At 35.3% G+C, this 21,128-nt stretch overlaps 1 protein-coding gene across 4 annotated transcripts in view; it reads left to right on the top strand.

Annotated features, from left to right (window-relative positions):
* Window positions 1-21,128, top strand: part of ARFGEF1 (ARF guanine nucleotide exchange factor 1) — a 149,792-nt gene that overhangs the window by 90,491 nt on the left and 38,173 nt on the right. For all 4 annotated transcript variants that reach the window (XM_060610667.3, XM_060610668.3, XM_060610669.3 and 1 more), the window contains 12 exons: window positions 1,693-1,792; window positions 1,898-2,037; window positions 2,144-2,252; window positions 2,937-3,138; window positions 7,092-7,203; window positions 7,541-7,746; window positions 8,001-8,085; window positions 12,231-12,402; window positions 13,081-13,232; window positions 17,189-17,317; window positions 18,169-18,327; window positions 18,569-18,719. In XM_060610667.3, coding sequence (XP_060466650.1) covers window positions 1,693-1,792; window positions 1,898-2,037; window positions 2,144-2,252; window positions 2,937-3,138; window positions 7,092-7,203; window positions 7,541-7,746; window positions 8,001-8,085; window positions 12,231-12,402; window positions 13,081-13,232; window positions 17,189-17,317; window positions 18,169-18,327; window positions 18,569-18,719 — 1,717 coding nt within the window. The remainder of the gene's footprint in view (window positions 1-1,692; window positions 1,793-1,897; window positions 2,038-2,143; window positions 2,253-2,936; window positions 3,139-7,091; window positions 7,204-7,540; window positions 7,747-8,000; window positions 8,086-12,230; window positions 12,403-13,080; window positions 13,233-17,188; window positions 17,318-18,168; window positions 18,328-18,568; window positions 18,720-21,128) is intronic.

Below are 21,128 nucleotides of genomic sequence, written 5' to 3'. Positions count from 1 at the left end.
TTCTGATTACCTAAGGTGTAAAGTTAAGCTGTTTAATTGAGATTTCTCTGGTTTCTTGAAGTAGGCTTTAGGCTTGTATTGCTGTGATTCCCCTCTTAGAACCACTTTTGCTGCATCATACAGAATTTGGGGTGTTGTATTTGTTTTCTTTTTACTTTAAGTAGTTATGACCCAGTTGATCAGTAATGTGTTGTTTAATCTCCACATATTTGTAGTTTTTCCATTTTTCTTCTTGTAATTTCTAATTTTAAACATTTGTGGTTGAAAAAGATGTTTGCTATGATTTCACTCTTCTTGAATTTTTGAGACTTGTTTTGTGGTTTGACATGTGATTTGTCCTGGAGAGTGTTCCACGTGCATTTAAGAAGAATGTGTATTCTGTTTTTGGATTCTGTATACAGTTAACCCTTGAACGAAACAGCGACACCTCCTGCATAGCAAAAAATCCACGTTAAATTTCTGACTACCCCCAAAATTACCTACTAATAGCCTACTGTTGACTGGAAGCTTTACCGATAACATAAATAGTCAATTAACATACATTTTGTATGTTCTATGTAAGTATTTATTGGTTGCCTACTTTATGCCTTGCAGTGTGGACACAGTACTCAGCAAGAAAGACCCAGTCCCTCCTTCTTAAAAAGTTATGGTCTTACAGGAAATGGTGGTGACATTAAGGAAGTAATAGAAATGTATTGGATTTTGTGAAAGAAAAGCACATTTCTTTTGGGCTACCTCAGTTGGTACCTCACCCAATTAGGAGGGAGAAGATGTTAGTCACCTCATGTTATCAGTATGAATTTCTGGAGCACATAACCTTCACAAAGGTTAATATGTGACTTCTGGTGTTTTGTTTCGTTTTGTTTTGTTATCCCCTCTTAAATCAGTCATTTTTCCAAAATAAATTTGAATCTAAAAATTCTTTCTTAGCTCTTAAATCATAATTTGTTTAATTAGGTTGATTAACTTATTGTATTTGACATTATTTGGGGTAAAAAATACTGAAAAATAATTTGTTTACAGACAGTAGAGATTTCCACCATGAGAGTAATTATAATTTAAATTTACTTATTTTGAGAGAGAGAGTGCGGATGTGTGCGTAAGCGGGGGAGAGGCAGAGAGAGAATCCCAAGCAGGCTTTACACTGTCTGTGTGGAGCCTGAGGAAGAGTTGGAACTCACAAACTGTTAGATCGTAACCAGAGCTGAAATCAAGAGTTGGAGGCTTAATAGGTGACTGAGCCACCCAGGCGCCCCAAAAGAGTAATTATAAAAAAATACCATAGTGTAAGACATTATTTTTATTGTGTGGGTTAGAACATTAGGTACATTTAAATCTAGGAAAATTAAACACCTGGTACTATGATGTCTGTAAAACATAAATGATGAACAGAATATAATTTATACTCTTTGGGGGATTAAACAGTGAAGTATGAAACATTGGTTTTATAAATGTGTTCATGAAATTATCATGCAGAGGAGCTCCAGATCTTTGCAGATTTCTTTTGTAGTGGCTGTGTGATAGCAAACAAAATATTGTGAAGTGCAGTGCTCCTACTACAAGGACTACTCAAAAGGACTCCAGAGGAGCCTGGGTCATAATCTCTGCTCTATAGCTTTGGGATATTTAAAAAGTGATCATATATATGAATTATAAACACTATTTTAAACAGAAGTTTTTCCCTAATCACAGGTGTTCTTTAAAGAAATTTTCCTATACATTTTGGAAACTTCTACCAGCTCATTTGACCACAAATGGATGGTTATTCAGACATTGACAAGGATCTGTGCAGGTATTTGAAATTATCCTTCTTTATTATCTTTTCTTATTAAGAGATATTTACTATACTCCTATACCAGATGCTTCTTGTTAAACGTAATATATTATATTGTTACAGATGCTCAGAGTGTAGTGGATATTTATGTAAACTATGACTGTGACTTAAATGCAGCAAATATATTTGAAAGACTAGTAAATGATCTATCAAAAATTGCTCAAGGACGGGGCAGTCAAGAACTTGGTATGAGTAATGTTCAGGTAAGAACTTTAAAAGCACTTTCAAATTTAAACTTGGCCAAGGAAGAGCTATGTGTTTTCCTTTAAAGAGCTTTTTGTTTTATTCTTTTTATGAATTATTTCGTAGGAACTGAGCCTGAGGAAAAAAGGCTTAGAATGCTTAGTGTCGATTTTGAAGTGTATGGTTGAATGGAGTAAGGATCAGTATGTGAATCCCAACTCTCAGACAACTCTTGGTAAGGTGGCATTTTGAGTTATAATTCTTTGTCATTTCAAGTAAATGATACTTGCGAGAGGATAATTCCAGTTGCCATTAGACCAGTTTAGTGACCTCTTTGCTCATTTAGCTGATAAAGAAGCATTCTGTATGAGTTCAATATGAGCTTTAGAATTATGTATTTCCAACTTAGTTGTCCAAACTTTTTCTTTCTAAATCTTCCTTGAAATACTTTAAATACCACATTAAAGTGAAGAATATTTATGCAACTTAAGTAAAAGATAATTATAGAAGAAACCTATACAAGCCAAGATGTTTTAAGATTGATTTGTTCATCTGTGTTTGGCATTTACCCTTACTAGGAGAAAAACTCATGCTGCAGGTCTACCCTAGTATTACATCAGTCAGCAGTCCTTTGAGGGGAAACTATTCCTTCTGTGGCATGAGCTGAGAGCAGAAACGCAGTGGATACTTAGCACTGCAACTACAAAAAGAACTTTTAATGGTGCAAATTACACAGATACTAATTGCAGTGTGTTTTAGTATCAAAGTATATTGTCTGGGATGGCACCTAATTGTTTGTATTGCATAATTATCTAAGAAGCATTAAAATATCTTGCCTTACTTGACAATTTTTTTTTTAACCTTTTACATTTTTTTTCTTTGAAAGAATGATTTACTGTATCAGTCTTTCTACTTACAGGTCAGGAAAAACCCTTAGAACAAGAGACGAATGAAATCAAACACCCTGAGACAATAAACAGATACGGAAGTTTAAATTCCCTGGAGTCAACATCATCATCAGGAATAGGCAGCTACAGTACACAGATGTCTGGCACTGATAATCCAGAACAGTTTGAAGTCCTAAAGCAACAAAAAGAAATAATAGAACAAGGAATAGATTTGTGAGTGTCCAATTTTAAGGAGAAATGTTATTGAATATCCTTTTGCTAGTACAGTATCACCCTTTCCCTGGGTTTGTCTACATCTTCAGATTATTTCTGTTCCCTTCTCATTATCACCTTTCATTGACTAAAACTGGGCATAGTTCTCCTACATCCAAGACTTTTGGTGGCTCCTTATTCAGCTCTCCTTGTTTATTGTCGTCTAGCCCAACAGACCCTTATAGCGCACGTTAAATTAATTTTGCAGTGTATATTATATGCTGTTGATTAGTATATCATCTGTGTAGTTTTGCATTGTTCAATTAGTAGCTCAATTATAAAATCCCCATTATATTTCCTAAGCAGATGACACGTCAAAAAATTTATAGTATGAGACTTCTAATCGCTAGCTAGCATTCTCCTTTATAGGTTTTATATTTTCTCCAGTTGAGTTACAAATTTGCTTTCTTTTTTTAAATTTATTTCTTTTGAGAGAGATAGAGAATGAGTGGGGGAGAGACAGACAGAGAGAATCTCAAGCAGACTTCGTGCTGTCAGCATGGAGCCTGACATAGGGCTCAGTCCCATGAACTGCAAGATCACAATCTGAGCCGAAATCAAGAGTTGGACCCTAAACCGACTGAGCCACCCCGGCACCCCTACAAATGTGCTACTCTTGTTATTGATCCCTTGTTATCAATGTCATTTTTATATGTTGATTAGGTGATAACTTCCATTTCCAACCTGGCTACTCTACCAGACCCAGATCTTGGGAAGTCTGTTTTCCCACTAAGCTTTATGGCATAAGCCTGCTCCTGGACTGTTTCCTGTCTAAGTAGTACCATGCTGCTTTTATTCCCTGTAATTGCCCATCTCTTTCAAAGAGAAGCTGTGAGGAAAAATGAAGTTGCTGGCATTTCTCCATGAATCTAGCTACTTATAAACTGTTAAAAATTCCCGTGTACATTTACATGGTTTGCTCCTTCTACTGGAAAGCATTTCTTCCTAACTCTTAAGCAGTGCCTTTTGGTGAATGTTCAAGTTTCCATTTTTTTAATCATTAATATAAAAAAGTTGACAAAATGCATGCACATGTTTTGGTGATAAAATTATAAAATCTTGCAAAATTGCCTCAGGAAATAGCCACTAATACTTCACTCATTCCAGTTTTTCAGTCAATATTTATCAAAGTCCCATCTGTTCCTGACATTATGCAAGGTCCTAGGGAAACTTGATGAATGAAACAGACATGGCTTCTGAGGGACTCAAGGTCTAGTATGTATAATTAGACATTCATATTGAAATTCTGGTTACTCTGCAAACATATATTTGGTGTTTGGGACTGTGTGCCAAGAACCATGAAGGCACTGGGTCTTGTATTTAAGAGTACAGTGAATATAATATGAGCAAAATAGTTTTTTTTTTGAATAGTACTCTGTCCAGTCTATAATAGTAGACAAAGTGCTGCCAAGGTATGGTAGCTCTGTTTGTGGTACTTGGGAGTGAGAGGGAGTCGTGACAGGACTTCAGAGTGGTCTCCTTAGTCTCTACTGCTTTCAGCCCCTGGACTTGATCTCTGCTTCATACTTTTATGAGAATGCTTTCATGTCACTGTGCTCCCATTACACTCTTCCATGACTGTTTGTGGCACCACTCTGTCCTGTTCCTCCTACCATTTTGACCCTTGTCATCTCAGTCTTGTTATGGGCTGTTTATCTCCTGAATACAGCTTAGCATTTCCAGAGTTCTGTCCCTCAGTTCTTTTCTTATTTTGTAATTTCTCCTAGGTGATCGTACTCTTTTTCATGATTCACTTTGTATGTGCTAGCGTGTCACCGCTCCCAACTATTACTTTTAACATAAATACCTCTGCGGAAGTCCAGAATCATGTCTGTAATTACCTGTTGGACAACTCTGTTGGATACTGTTTAGCTTCTCACATTCAGTATTGTCCATCACCGAATTTATCAGTCTCCGTTCTCTCCATAATCAATTCCCTAATACATCTACCAAAAATATATTGGTAGATTAGATTGTCTAAAAGACAAACAGAAAACTACTGTTTCTGTATTTCTTATTTAGGCTAGTAACCCCAGCAGGCTACTAAATTTGTAAGCTAGAATTCTGGGAGTTACTTAGATTTTCCCCTTGGATCTAATCTGTCATTAAATTCTGTTGATTCTACTTCCTAAGTATCTGTGCTATTTATCTCTTCTCTCCATCTCCCACAATTGTTCTCTCAAGTCAAACCATCACCATTTCTTGCCTTGACTAGTGCAGTCTTTTAATTGGCCTACCTTTCTTTGGTCTTATTTATTCTCTAGTCTTTTCTCACACTTAGCTAGAGTGATCTCTCTTGAATAAAAGTAAGCTTCCATTTCTCCCCACTTCTGCTTTTAGAGAATAAAGTCACAGTTTCTTATAATTGGATATAATACCCTTCATGATATGGATCTGCTGGACTCTAAGCTTCATCACCTGCCACTTCTTTATCTCATTTCAGCCTTCCAACAATGCAGAGCTGTTTATTCTAACGTCATGCTGTTTTATGCGTCCATGTATTAGTATGACTCCTTCCTCTCTAGGATGTTTTTTTCTTACTCTTTATGAACTGTGTAATCATTCTTCAAAGCCCAGTTTCACAGTCCCCTCCCCAGGAAATATATCACAACCATCTCTGTTAGTCATTTCTCTTCTGTGCTATCTTACCTTGTGAATACATTAGTTGTTGCACTTTTACAATTTTTAAAAATCGTGTTTATTTTATTAGGGAGAGAGCTTCTAGAGGGCAGAGATTGTGCTTATCTCAGTGAAAAATGTTTGATTTTAATTTATGGTATGAATTAGGACTTGACAGGAGTCATTAGAACAGGTGAGGACATTTCAGACAAAGAGAATGGCATGTGCAGCAGCACGGAGGAAAGGGACATTTGAGGATTACTGTTCAGGATAGCAGAGGCAGGGTTGGGGTAGCAGTCACAGAAAATGAAATGAGAGCATTGAGTTGGATCCAGATTACAGAAGGCCTTATTTTCCATGGGAACAAGTTTTTGTCTTGTTCTTGGCTTTAGCTTACTATGTATGAAGGATTTTAGTCATAGTAGCCGCAGCATCAGGTTTCTGTTTTGGAACGATGTCTTTGCCAGTAGCCTGAAAGATGGGTTAGAATGAGAGCAGAACCAAAGCTAGCAAGACCATTTAAGAACTATTGTAGTACCCTGGTGACAGGTGATGAGGGACCAAAGTAATTAGTGGTGCAATAAAAGTAGAGAGTAAATGATGTGGAAACAAGGAGGTGACATTTGAACTGGATCTCTAAGCATGAATGAGAGTTCCACAGAAAATGAATGGAACAAGTAAAGGTCATGTAGAGGAAATAGACTGCAGAAATGCATTATGCTTAGGAATTGAGAATAGGGTATTTGGGAGTAGATGGGTGAGAGGGGTGGAGATGAACTGGAGCTATGTTGAGAAAGATTTTGTGTATCAGTCTAGTCGGTTTGGACTTGCCTTTGAAAGCGTTGGTTATGTAGGAATTTTTTCATAAAGGAAATAATGATGTCAGATCATGGTTAAAACAGTCACCAAAATCAAGTTCTTTACTTTAAAAGCAGGAAACTTAGAATTAATCACTGGGTGTATGTGGAATGAACCAAGATTACTTGAGCATCAAGGTGAATATATATATTAAAAACATGAGACATTTAGTATTTATATCCTTACTCAAATTGACATTATCTCATATAGTCTGTGAACTGGTCCATATCTTTGATAAATATGGCCTTTTGCTTGAGACTCTTAAAAGAAAAATAAAACTTTGTATAATGTAATAATTTCTGTATATTTATGTATTGATTATGTTGAGTAAACTATTTTCTAGTGGTATTAGAAAATTAATTTACTGGTAGTTTAAGATCTTTTCAGGGAAATGCAAAAGATTTTCTAATGTTTCTATTAACTTTAACATCATCTAGATTTAATAAGAAACCAAAGAGAGGAATACAGTACCTTCAAGAACAAGGGATGCTTGGCACTACATCTGAAGATATAGCCCAATTCTTACATCAAGAGGAAAGATTAGACTCAGTAAGAATACCATTTTTTTATTCTAACCTTTTCTGTAAAATTCCTTAATTACATAATGCTACATACTGTTTTCCCTTCAAAATGCCCTATGTATATAATAAAACTTAAAAAATAACCTAGGTATTCTTATTTTTGCTTTTTAATTTTCTAAACTCAAACGAATATCATTTTTTTAATAAACACATTTAGTGTGTTTAACTTTTTAGCTTCATGTCTGAAATAGTTAACCCTGTAGACAAAACCTGTGAATCTTACAGATTTTTCTACTTTTTAAATGTCTCTGTGGCAAATGTAGCATTTCATTAGGATGTCCTTTTTTTAATCTTTTGTTCTTTAGACTCAAGTGGGTGAGTTCCTGGGAGATAATGATAAATTTAACAAAGAAGTCATGTATGCATATGTGGACCAACACGACTTTTCAGGAAAGGACTTTGTTTCAGCTCTTCGTATGTTTCTGGAAGGATTCCGTCTTCCAGGGGAAGCTCAGAAAATTGATCGATTGATGGAAAAATTTGCTGCGAGATACCTAGAATGCAACCAAGGGTAAGCAAGATTCAAATTCAGGCACTTATGGGTTGCCAGCTATCACTATGCTAGGGAACATCAGGAGATTCATTGTCTCCTGCTCTCAGAATTTAGATTGTCTCCAATTTAGAAGTGATGGATGTTTTCGTGAAAAAAATTGTAGTATGAGCTAAAACATAAATCCTGAAAGAGAAAAGTAAGGGGGTTTGATTTATTTAAATGCAAGTGTAAAACAATAAAAGTTTATAACATGATACATTTATTTTTTTCAGACAAACCCTTTTTGCTAGTGCAGATACTGCTTATGTTTTGGCTTACTCAATTATCATGCTGACCACAGATCTTCACAGTCCACAGGTATGTGCTCCATGTAACAGATAGTACACATTAACTACGTTCTTTTGAATTCAGTAAGTAATAGTTGAAATTTTAATCTTATTTAGTGAAACTCGTCACCAAATGGGAGTATTTAATGCGGTGTAGTGTACAATTTACAAATGCAGTTTCTGGTAATAATTCTAATTAGACTTTTAGACATTTGCAAAATAAGTCTATATTTGTCCCATGATTGACAGCTATATAAAGCTTAAGATAAATTTTATCGTAAGAATATGCATATATTCTTCTGCCTATACTTAATACAACATGGAAAAACCCTGTATATAGGCATTTTTTCTTTGAAACATTTCAAACTTAACAGAGTGATTAGTATGGGAATCCTGCATGTGCCTATCAACCAGCTTCCAGTTACCGACTTATGGCCAGTCTTATTCAACTTTTATCCTTTCTCTCTCTCCCAGATCATTTTGAAGTAAATCCCAGGTATCATTTCATCTGTATTTATTTCAGTGTATACCTCTGAAAGACACACAGTCTATTTAAAAATAACCACAATACCATTACATCTAAAAATTAACAATAATTTTAAAGTATTAGATATCCAGGCAGTGTTCAAACTTCCATTTGTTTCTTAAAATTTGTAGTTCCTTCTTAAATACTAAGGTACTGTCACTTGATTTCTGATATCCATTAGCAAAAAAAAATTTATTTTTATAAGTTTTAGGTATTTCAGGCTTAGTTTCAAAAACATGCTTTGAGTATCTTTGGGGAAAATTATCTTCATAAATTTATCTATTTGCAAGAATTTCTTTGTACTTATGGATAGGCATCTAATGATATCTATTATTCTTAGGAAGTGAAATAAACTATTACTAATCCAAGAGGTATTAGAAAAATTAAAATTTATTTAAAGGTTGAGATTAAATTTTGCAATATAGGGTGTGTGTGTGTGTGTTTGGAGATGTTTAAGGCAAGGCTTATATGGAAAATATGTATCAAATGTATGAATGGGAATTATATACAGAGTTACCTTCAACAGCTATGCATTTACCAACGATTTACTTGATTTTATATAGACCTTTCTTAAAAAGTGATTTAATATTTTAGTCATTTAAAAATTGCCTTTGTTATATTGCTGGGAGTATAGTTAAAGCAGCTCACTTTCCGGTTTTTATTATGCAGCATACTTTTTTCCTATTATAAGGCAGTCTACAGATACTGACCTATTTGGATAACTTCATATCACAGTTTTCTGTCTGGTGTTTTGGTCCAAACCAATATACTACCTCCATTTGTTTTTAGAATGTTATATTTTTAAAGAATTTGGTTCTGTAAATGAATTGTCAGTGTTCTGTGCATCTGTGTCACATGTACGTTCTTGTGTAAGGTATTTTGAGGAAATACTGAAACTTCCTTCAATGTTCTTTCATAGGACCCAGATTGTTAAAAATTTCTGAACACATATCCGTTAGGAAACATCTTGAGAACAGTGTTCTGTCTTCGTGGCACTCGTTTGTGTTCGTAGAGCATGTGCGTGGAATCCTGGTCTGGCAGTAGTTAACTGCACTGTGTCAGACTGCTGCTGGCTGACCTCGTGTCCTTATATGCAGCCTGCAGCCACAGAACAGCTTATAAGTTGCGGTGAAGGAAACTTCAATTAGAAAACTGAACTAGGGGTGCCTGGCTGGCTCTTGGTTAAGCATCTCTGTTTCAGCTCAGTTCATGATTTCACAGTTTTGTGAAGTGGAGCCCCACGTCGAGCTCTGTGCTGGCAGCGTGGAGTTTGCTTGGGATTCTCTCTCTCCCTCTGCCCCTCCCCCACCCGCACTGTCTCCATCTCTCTCAAATAAATATATAAACTTAAAAAAAAAAAAATTGAACCCATAATCATGACCCCATATGATTTGATTCAGGACCACATGAACTATAACAAATGACACCATTTTTAAAGAACACAGGTGACTTTAAAGGAATTCCTTAAAACTAATTCTTCTCATTCTTAGTTGTTTTTCAAAGTTAAAATATTTAAACAAGTCATTTATGTTCCTTTTTTACCTAGAATATTTATAGTTAGACCACCTTTTATATATTGTGTGAGTCAATGAATTTTTTAAAAATTTGAGGCATACTTAGAACACATTTAATTTTTAGTGTATATTAATCTACATTGTAATAAGGGATTTAAATACTAAAACTAAACACAGCTTAATTTAAGTGCATGAAAACAAAAGTCAAGAGTAGGGTGTTCCATAAAAGATAAGCAGGAAAAGGAAAAGTAGGGTTATGTGTTATCCTACTTCCAGAATACCACTGTGTTCTGTTTGAGCAGTGTATTTTTATTTGGGGTACCTGAAATTAGTGTATTCCCTACTCCCACCTCCACCTCCCAACCCAGATGCACAAGCATAATATACAGCTACTTCAGATTTTTTACCAAGACTTCTTTTTGTCTCTGGTACAATACTAAAAACAACATGCCATGCTTAAGATTTCCAGGTAATGTTTCTCTTTTTTAGCCTCTTACTGACAGCACTTATATGGTCTTTTATTTTAGTAACCCTATGTCATTGTTAATTAGTATTTATCAGAACTTCAGGTGAAACTTCCTTCATTCGTTCGTTTGTTTATTTATTTTTGGTGCTGACTCAGATGAGGGTTTTTTGGTTTGTTTTTTTACTGTTTATTTTTGAGAGAGAGCGTGTATGTGCGCAAGTGCACAACTGGGGGAGGGGCAGAGAGAGGAGACACAGAATCCTAAGCAGGCTCCAGGCTCTGAGCTGTCAGCACAGAGCCCGATGCTGGGCTCAAACCCACCAACTGTGAGATCATGACCTGAGCCGAAGTTGGACGCTTAACCAGCTGAGCCATCCAGGTGCCCCAAGATGAGTTTTTAAGGTTAGGACTTGCTTGCTTTCTATGTGTCTTATAAATTTACAGGAAGAGCTTTATCTTTAGAATGCCTTAAATTCTTCATGGGAGATGGTAGGAATATATTTAATTAAATATGTGTGTGTGTGTATATATTTGTGTGTACATATATATATATTTAAATATATATATATATACTGCATTTTGTAGGTAATAGTGTTTTTACAAATTGAAGGCCTGTAGCAACCCTGCATCAAGCAAGTCTATCAGCACCATTTTTCCAACGGCATTTGCTTATTTCATGGGTCTGTCACATTTTGGTGATTCTCACAATATATCAAACTTTTCTTTATTATTACATTTGTTACAGTGATCTGTGTTCAGTGATTATGACTTGTTGAAAGCTGAGATGATGGTTAGCATTTTTTAGCAATAAAGTATTTTTGAATTTAGATATGTACATTGTTTTTGTAAGACATAATGCTTGATAGACGATAGTATAGTGTAAGTATAACTTTTGTATGCACTAGGAAACCAAAAAATTAATTTGACTCACTTTATTGCAATATTCACTTTACTGCTGTAGTCTGGAACCAAACAAACACAGCCTGTAATTTCTCTGGGTTTTGTCCAGATAAAAACATTTTGGTTGTGCTAGTTCTCAACTTTGGTGACAGGGCTGCATCTTACAAATTACAAGCTTGTACTCCACAGATTGATGAAAGTATGCTGTAAGACATTCCTGGTCAGAGTACTCTTAACAAGACAAAATGTTCTGAGGACACTTGACCCAGATCACCTAACCTTCATTTACCACAATGAGTCAGTCAAAGAAACTGTTATCTGATTTAAATAAATTCGGCTATTACTTTGTATCCACTGTTATGTAAAATTAGCTTTTAAATCTTTACAACATATTTCTGTCCCCCCCCCCCCCCCACTAAGATTTGAATCTTTTTGATACCATGCTTTTAATACTTGTCATGGTCCTTTTTTTTTAAAGACTCTAGCTAGAACTCTTAAACCTTGGGCAAAACCAAATAATTTCATTATTCAATTTCCCCGTTTCTTGTTACAAATTATATATGTGCACATCAGAGCAAGGTTAATAGCATATGCCAGGATAGGTCTTCTCTACATTACCTTCATTTTCGGTGACTTCCTTTTCTCATTTAAATATGTTTCACTGAATATTTGCCCTGTCCTGTCCTCAAAGTATTTATAAATTCTCTTCTAAAAGTATTCAAATTCTTAAAATAGGAGTTTTAGGAATTAAAATGGTTTTTCATTTCTAGGTTAAAAATAAAATGACAAAGGAACAATACATTAAGATGAATAGAGGTATCAATGACAGTAAAGACCTTCCTGAAGAGTATCTGTCAGCCATCTATAATGAGATAGCTGGAAAAAAGATATCAATGAAAGAAACAAAAGAACTAACAATCCCTACAAAATCAAGTAAACAAAGTAAGTATCCAAATCAACTGAATTCTGATTGTTCAGAGGAAAAATGCGGTTTGCTAAAAGTTTTTTTTCACTTGGTTTAGAGTAAGTCAGATACTACTCTAATGAAAAGTATTATACAGTTTGCTGATCTGATTGTATGTTTTTCCACATTCTGAATAAAGATAGCACTGACCAGTGATCAAAGAAAATGCTACATAATATTCATGATTTAGTGTGCATTTAATACATACTTGTCAATTAATGTGGTAGTAAATCTCAGCATGGATTAGGAGGTCAGTGAGACTGCTTAGGGAACCCCAACAGACAGACCTCAACTCTCAGTCTTTTCCTGCCTCCTCTACAAGCAACACAGTTCTGTCTTTTCATTTATTGTTACACATAAACAGAAACTGGAAGTAGGGGTGATTCAAGGAGATGCGGAAGGTTTAAGATTAAACTTCACATTATCTCCCTCTCTCCCGCCTCTGGCTGCCACCAGTCTGCTTTCTATTTCTATGGATTTACCTACTCTGGATATTTCATATAAATGGAATCACACCTTATGTGACCTTTTGTATCTGGTTTTTTAAGACTATATCTAATTAGTATTAATTGGTGGCATTTATTATTTTATAGTAAAATATCAAAGCATTCTTAAATGATTTATTTTTTAAATGCTAATAGTGTTTGTTGTTTCAGATGTAGCCAGTGAAAAACAAAGAAGACTTCTGTATAACTTAGAAATGGAACAGATGGCCAAGACAGCAAAAGCACTCATGGAAGCCGTGAGCCACGTTCAGGCACCTTTTACAAGTGCAACACATTTGGAGCATGTGAGGCCTATGTTTAAGGTAAGAGTTCTAATAACTTTTTTTTTTTAATGTGTATTTATTTTAAGAGAGACAAATGTGCGAGAGAGGCATAGAGAGAGGAAGAGAGTAGAATACCAAGCAGGCTCCTCACTGTCAGGGCAGAGCCTGATGTGGGGCTCAGTCTCACCAACCATGAGATCATGACCTGCCGAAATCAAGAATCAGATGCTTAACTGACTAAGTCACCCAGGTGCCCCAAGAGTTACTAATAACTTTTGATTGCAGTATACATTTATGTACAGTTTTGTTCAGCATGTTTTTAAGTTAAGGAAATATAGTGATCTCTAGCCCATTAGTGAGGACCTGGAAGCAAAAGCAATGTTATTTACGATACAGCAAATAAAAATTTTTTCTTAAAGAGAATGAGAAAAAGTATACACTAATGGTAATTAATAAATGTTTGATCTTAAGAAATAAGAATAGAAAAATTTCAGAGAATGATCATTAATCCTTGGCCTGGTTTTCGTTAAATGACATCTATTTAATTAAGCCTTTGGAGTTAGCTAAAATTTCTTGAGCTTCTGGCCCAGGATCTCCTATGTGGGTTCTGAGTACGCCTGGAGCGCAGAGAGTAAAGTGGAGAACAAAAACAAGCATTATTTACATTTATAGGTTGACCTAGTAAGAATGATACTACTGGTTCCTTACAATTTGATTGCCCATTCCTTCTTCATTTTCCTGTCCTATATTCCTAGCCTTTCTCCAAATTGCAAAGTAAGCAGTGACTAAGGATTATAGGGAAGTAGAGAGTGTAGTCAAATTTGAAAAGGGAAAAGGGGTCAAGTACATTCCAGTTCGTGAGACAGTGTGGGAAGATTGCCTGTGGAAGCTGAAGATCATAATTTGAGTTCTTTTTCGGACATTAAGGACACATATGCATGGGCAGTAAAAGAGGACTGTAAGATTTCTGTGCTTTCTTTTAGCTCTCAAGTTTTATCATTCTACTCTTACTTCAAGGTGTATGGGATAACTTTATTTCTGAAACTTGATGAAGAATTAGAGGATGGGGTGCTAGGGAGGCAGTATTAAATAGTGGAGTATAAAAGATAAGTAGCCTTATCTTTGGAAATAATGTAGAAAATGATGTTAAAATATAAGAAACACTTTTTATGAAACAAATTGTATACACCAGCTTCTCGTTTTGTTTTAAATAATCTTACACTCTTCTTTTTCTTCTCAGATGTGTTTGGTTGGGGGGCAGGTGGAGAATGAAAAGAGCAGGAACCAGCCATAGTTCTGTCACTCAGAAAAAACTTGTTAATATGTTTATATACTACTTTCTTTGAACAGTTGTGATCATACTATGTGCAGAATTTTATAGTCTGCTGTTTCTCACATAGTATTTCCCCATATCATTAAAAATTCTTCATAAATAGCTTTTATTATCTGTGCTCTAGATTAGTTCTAGTTTATGCAAACATCTTCTAAGCTAGAATTAAGAATCTTTCCTTTCACCAACACTTCTGCCATTAACCTCTCCAGACATCCTCATTTCTTACCTTTAATATTATAATGTCCTAACTAGTATTCTTATGTCTATTTTTGTGCTCCTCTTATCCATTTACAGAGGCCAGACTGATCATTTTAAAATACAAAATGAAATGTTGCCTTGTTAAGACCCTTCACTGACTTTGCATGATACATGATGAAATTAACGCACCCACAACATCCTCTGGCTCCACCTGCCTTTCCAGCCTCATTGCTAGATTTCTTGCTATGCTGCAGTCACACTAACATAACATCAGTGTCTAGAATGTCCTAAATTACTTTGTCTTCAGAACATTCTTACAAGCTGTGCCTTTTATGTAGAATGCTCTTTCCTTCTTTGCCCAAGTGGTTTCCACTTTAACTGTTACCTTCTCAGAGAGGTCTGCCCTGCTCTGCCCCTTCCAAATTTGGTCCTTTTAATAATGTGCTATACTTATCCTTTATTGTATTTTTAACAGTTGGTATTTATACATTGACTTATTTTAAAATTTAATATCTATCTCTTTACTAGACTTGAGGTAAGGGACTGTTCTGTTTACTTTTCCCAATATCTTGCACAATTCCTAGCTTGTAGTAAGTGCTCAATAAACAAGCATTGACTGGGTAGAGGAATGAATGAGAGGTTTCTAGGATGTGATATATTAAGGGATATAAATATTAAGTATCTTTTTACATACTGCCAAAGTGTAGTTTACAAAGGATTACACAGTTATGAATGAATAACTGCAATGTCCCCTGGATATTATTTAGGGGTAGTTTGATAGGAGAAATCATTATCTTTAATTCCTGGTGGAGTTAAACATATTTTTCACTGGCTTTAGAACCATTTATACTTCTTGTATAAAATATTACACAGGTTTCTGAATAGATGTGCTGTTTCTTTACTTACAATAGAATGTGTAATTTATTACTTCCATGTGGTACTTCATATTTGAAAAGTATTGCACCTCATGTGCTTCCTAAAGCATCTCTCTATAGTGGCAGTCCAGGTATTGAAGAGGACGATAGTGAGGTTCAGAGAGGCAAAGCTAGGACTAGAAATTAGGTACTAAGGTTGATGTTCCTTTGTTTAGGGATTATATACTTCTAAACTTTCTGATGTTACAAACACAGCTTTGGTTAATCCTGTTTTCTTTAATAATCTTAAAAACTTTTTAGATCTTGGGGTGTCTGGGTGGCTCAGTCAGTTGAGCATCCAGCTCTTGATTTTGGCTCAGGTCATGGTCCCAGGGTCATGGGATTGAGCCCCCCATCATGCTCTGTGCTGAGTATGGAGCCTACTTGAGATTCTCTTTCTCTCTCCCTCAGCCCCTCTCCCCCACTCACATACTCTTTCTCTCACTCTCTCTAAATAAATATATATATTTTTTTAAACATTTATTTATTTTTGAGACAGAGAGAGACAGAGCATGAACGGGGGAGGGTCAGAGTGAGGGAGACACAGAATCTGAAACAGGCTCCAGGCTCTGAGCTGTCAGCACAGAGCCCGACGCGGGGCTCGAACTCACGGACCGCGAGATCATGACCTGAGCCGAAGTCGGCCGCTTAACCGACTGAGCCACCCAGGCACCCCTAAATAAATATTTTTTTAATTAAAAAAAATTTTTTTAAACAAAAACTTCTTAGATCTTTTGAAAATTCCAGTTGTCATGTAAATCTTTTTCATCTCTATGGTTATATAGTTTTGCTTCATTAGAACTTATTAAAAGCAACAAATATTCACATTAGACATACATGTTTTGATATTAGAATTTTCAGTAGTCCAAAGGTAGTCCTTTTTTGTTTATTTTACATTACAGTTTTACTAGGTATTGAGTGTTACTAGTAAAATTTAGTGTTTGTTGGTTTTCACAGTCTATAATGAAATATTTTATTGAACTATATTTTTAAAGTATTGCCCAACTAGGAACCAGAGATATCACTGATGTTTCAATGTAAAATATTTGACTACAAAAAAAGTAAGTCTAAATGGTGTCCAGGGAGCAGGTTAAAAGAAAGAAGAGTAATGTACTTGTTGCAAGGAGAAAATGACTGAAAGGATCTGCTTAGAAATAAACAGTCTGTGGATTGCTGCAGGCGACAAAGCTTGTAGAGAGAGAGAGGTTCTGAAGGTAAAGTTAAAACTAATACCATTTCTGGATATTGGCAATTCCCGTTGATGTGAATAATTTATAGATGCTGTGCTTAAAATATGTCTAAGGTCCTTCTACTGAATTTATAGTCCTGCTGTGCCACTTATTGAGGCCCAGGCAACATTGCATAGTTTTTCTCCTTTGTCCAAGAAAGCTGTCCAAAAAATATGCCCAGGAACTCATTGGTGTTTTTTCCCCAGAACTTCATCAAATCATTTATTTTCTGAAGCTTTGAGAAATATTAATGTAGTCCTATCATAAAATTTAATTATCACTTGATGTTCATGATACGCCTTAAATTTTTAATTTTTCTAGTTGGCTTGGACACCTTTTCTGGCTGCGTTTAGTGTGGGTCTGCAAGATTGTGATGATACTGAAGTAGCCTCTCTTTGCCTGGAAGGTATAAGATGCGCAATCAGAATTGCATGCATTTTCAACATTCAGGTAACAAAGAATTTCACCTTTGTAGCTAGTCCGGGAAACATAAATTACTTATGTCATGACTATAGTTGCAATAATTTTTTTATGTCTGACTTACTAAAAAGTAATTTCAAGTTTATGATGGAATTTAAATGAATCGTAATATTTAAGTTTACAAGAAGCTGTGACAGAAGGAGTAGTTCTATATTGATGTGTCTGGAATTCATCAAAATAACTTCGGTTTGTAGTTTTTTTCTCTATACAATATTAGCTATATACAAAGTTCCTAAGACTTTGAATTTCTATATGTTAATTTGAATATATTATTTAAATATGTTGCATGTTCACACTTATTGAATCATATTTTTTCATATTTGTGTTTTTATATATTTCATTTAAGCCTAAGAAAAGTTGTCTTAACAGGAACCAAGTATCTAGTACTTGTTTTTCATGAGGACAGGCCCCTCTAGTAACTTATATACTTTGTCTGATAATAAATTGTAGCCAACGCTTGCTTTTTTTTTTTTAAACCCATTTCACATTTAATTATGAATGTTGTGTCTTAAAAAGCACAGCCTAGCTGTAGAGAAAGAATGGGCAAATTTATAAACCTGGTTTCTGCTAGTCCACACAGTACTTGACACATAAGTACTCAATGAATATTTGTTTTACTGTATGAATTCATTTGTCATCACTAAAATCTCATCTTGATTTGACATCCCATCTCCATCTCTAATTGCCTTTAGATTTTAGAAATTCATCCTTTCTACTTCATTTATCATCTTAAAAAAAACAACACTGTAGTTTGAGGCATGTGATTTGTCAGTTAAAACTTACTAAATAACCATGTGAGTGTACTTTTTTCTTTTTTATAGCTGGAAAGAGATGCATATGTCCAAGCACTAGCAAGATTTACCTTACTTACAGTGAGTTCTGGTATTACTGAAATGAAACAGAAGAACATTGACACAATAAAAACACTTATCACAGTGGCTCATACAGATGGAAATTATTTAGGAAATTCATGGCATGAGGTATAAGCACTTTATTTTCAAGTTTGCAATTTGGTTTATAAAATAATTTAATGTTAAATATTCTGGCAAGTTTAAGTGTTTAGGGAACCATTAATTTAGTACATTCAGGATAAGTTTATTTAGCTTTTTATAATGATTTATAATATAGCCTATATTTAAGTCCTGGCTGCATATATTTAAGTATTTTTGCAAACATTTTTAACATGGAATTTTAAAAAGTTTTTTTGTTGTTGTAATGAAGATTCTGAAGTGCATCAGTCAGTTGGAGCTTGCACAACTTATAGGAACTGGAGTGAAACCTCGATACATTTCTGGAACAGTACGGGGCAGAGAAGGATCTCTTACTGGAACAAAAGATCAGACTCCTGATGAATTTGTGGGTCTGGGGCTAGGTGAGATAATTTTTTAAACTATTTTTATGAAGTATCAAAAATTATTAACTTGTTCAATATAAGTAACTTTATTATAGCAGTGAAATGTAATTAGAGGGACATGGTGAAATGCCCTTTGGCTAACCTTTTGAGGAAAACCAAGAAAAGCATGTGGAGAACTAAGCCATTTTTGCCTGGTCTAGTTTGCAACATAAGTGACCAGACCCTTAGTCTTAATCTCAGAGTTGGGGGTAGTAAGAGAAAGGTGCAGTTTCAAATCACCTGTTTTTTAAGACTAAGCAGGTCACTTAAACGAGTGAAGGCTTGTATAAGATGATAAATACTTGGGGCAACTGAAGAAAGAAAGCATTCATATCATATTTTTTAAAGGCACTATGCAGACCTAACCAAACTCATATTGGTATGGAAACTTTCCCATGGTTCCTTGTGAGCTATGTGTGGCCAAGAACTTCCAGGTTTAACCCAATAGAACAAAGGAAAATATTAGTGAGAATGGCTACAGAAGAACCAATGACAGTATATATTTTAGTCATAAATGGAAAGAGTTCCACCAGGGAAGAAGCAACATTTAGACTGTCTTTGACTTTGAACACTATATTTTGGGGTGTGAATTCATTTGTATTTTTTCCTTACTGTGTGCAAGTTACTTTAACTCTCTGAGCTGCAGTTTCCACTTGTGGAAACTAATGGCAATATCTATTTACAGAGTTGTTAGGATTAAATAAGATTATGTATAAATGGACTTAGCACAGTGGCTGGTATATTAATGGTTTCTGGATTGTTCTTTATCCATTTTCCCCATCCTACTTCCATCTAAGAAATCTAGAGATCCAACTTAAAGAGAGCAGGAGAGAATACACCTGAGATCTAGGAATATTTACCTTTTAAGGTTTTGTACTGTAGCACTGTATATTTGGATGTTGTCTTTTTGACTTTTAATGAATTCTTGTTGCTCTCAGTAAAAATTCTTAAGAAATCCAAAAGAACTTCAGGTTTGAAAAAATGATCCATAGGGAAAGAAGAAACACCAGGACCATGTTGTGGCTTCAAGTTAGGCTGGGGACATTAGTTCCCAGTGATATTTCAACTGTGGGAGCCAGCAGTGCAGTTCTGCTACCCTAGTTGTATCTTAGATCCTGTGGTTCTGGGAGGTGAAGGTATAGATCTAATAACTTAGTGACCCAGCAGCAGGATTTAGAACTACCTGAGCACCTTCATGTAACCTGGAATCCTGAAATACAGATGGAGGCTGTTTACCAACAAGTGAAATGAATGTGGACCGATTGATTCAGTAACTTTTGAATGGCTTTTATTTTTGATTGATTGATTGATTGATTGAAAAAACCTTTGGAATGTAGGAAGGCTAAAATAATGACAGGTGCAAATTGCCAGGGCTTAATTGTGGCAAGTAACAACAGTAGGTTACATTAAAAATAAAACACCAGTGGAGTATTTTAACTTCTAAAAGTTTTAGTCAAACAAGATAAATAATGATACTTATTGATCATGTTTCCTAGTATACTTAAAAATGAATTAAAATTAATTTGATCACTGTTGTTCTGCTACTTAAGTTGTACAGATATGAGATGACCTTCCTTCCACTTCAGGAAAAGGGAATTTACATAAAAATAAACATTCATTGGTTCTGGAAATGAAATAAAAATTTTGGGCTTCCAAGCCATACTCTTCAAGCAACTAGCCATAGTCTTCCAGCTGTCTTTCATGCTTTATCTGTTTTTCTTCTTGGGCTGCTCCATTCTCCACTCATTCCTGATTGGTTAGCTCTCTCATTTTGGAGTCTGCATCCTAGAGGGATCCATTGTGTTGACTTGGCTTCTGTTGGGCAGAGTCCTCCCTTCAGGCCATCTCATTGGTTATCAACTAGCCCAATGTGGCAGATTTCCACCCCTGTCCATCTGTGCCCTGTCACTAACTCAGGCAAGAGATGTTTTCTCCAGCAGGACACTGTAGTCAGAATTTAAGCTAGAAGAGGATGTAGTACAGACATTTGAGCAGGTTTTATCTATCGATCAATCAATGTATCTATATTTTTTAAAATAAATTAGTATCCTCTTTTATATTCCATGTAACCACATTAACTGGGCTGAGTATATGTTAATCTGATTTTCTAACTGATATGCTATAAGTCTGTACTTCATCCTTTTTGGAAACATGAAACTGAGTTACTAAGTTACTTAGTTACTAAGAGTACATAGCATATGGGGGCACCATATGCATCCAGTTAGCAACTCTTGATTTCGGCTGAGGTAAACGATCTCATGGTTTCGTGAGTTCAAGCTCCATGTTGGGCTCTCTGCACTCACTGCGGGGAACCTGCCTGGGATTCTCTCCCTCTTTCTCTGCCCCTCCCTGCTCACAGTCTCTCTGTCTCTCCCTAGATAGATAGAT

Source organism: Panthera onca, chromosome F2 (genome assembly GCF_046562875.1).
Source record: "Panthera onca isolate mPanOnc1 chromosome F2, mPanOnc1 haplotype 2, whole genome shotgun sequence".
Classification (NCBI taxonomy): domain Eukaryota; kingdom Metazoa; phylum Chordata; class Mammalia; order Carnivora; family Felidae; genus Panthera; species Panthera onca.
This window is presented reverse-complemented; position numbering and strand designations above follow the sequence as displayed.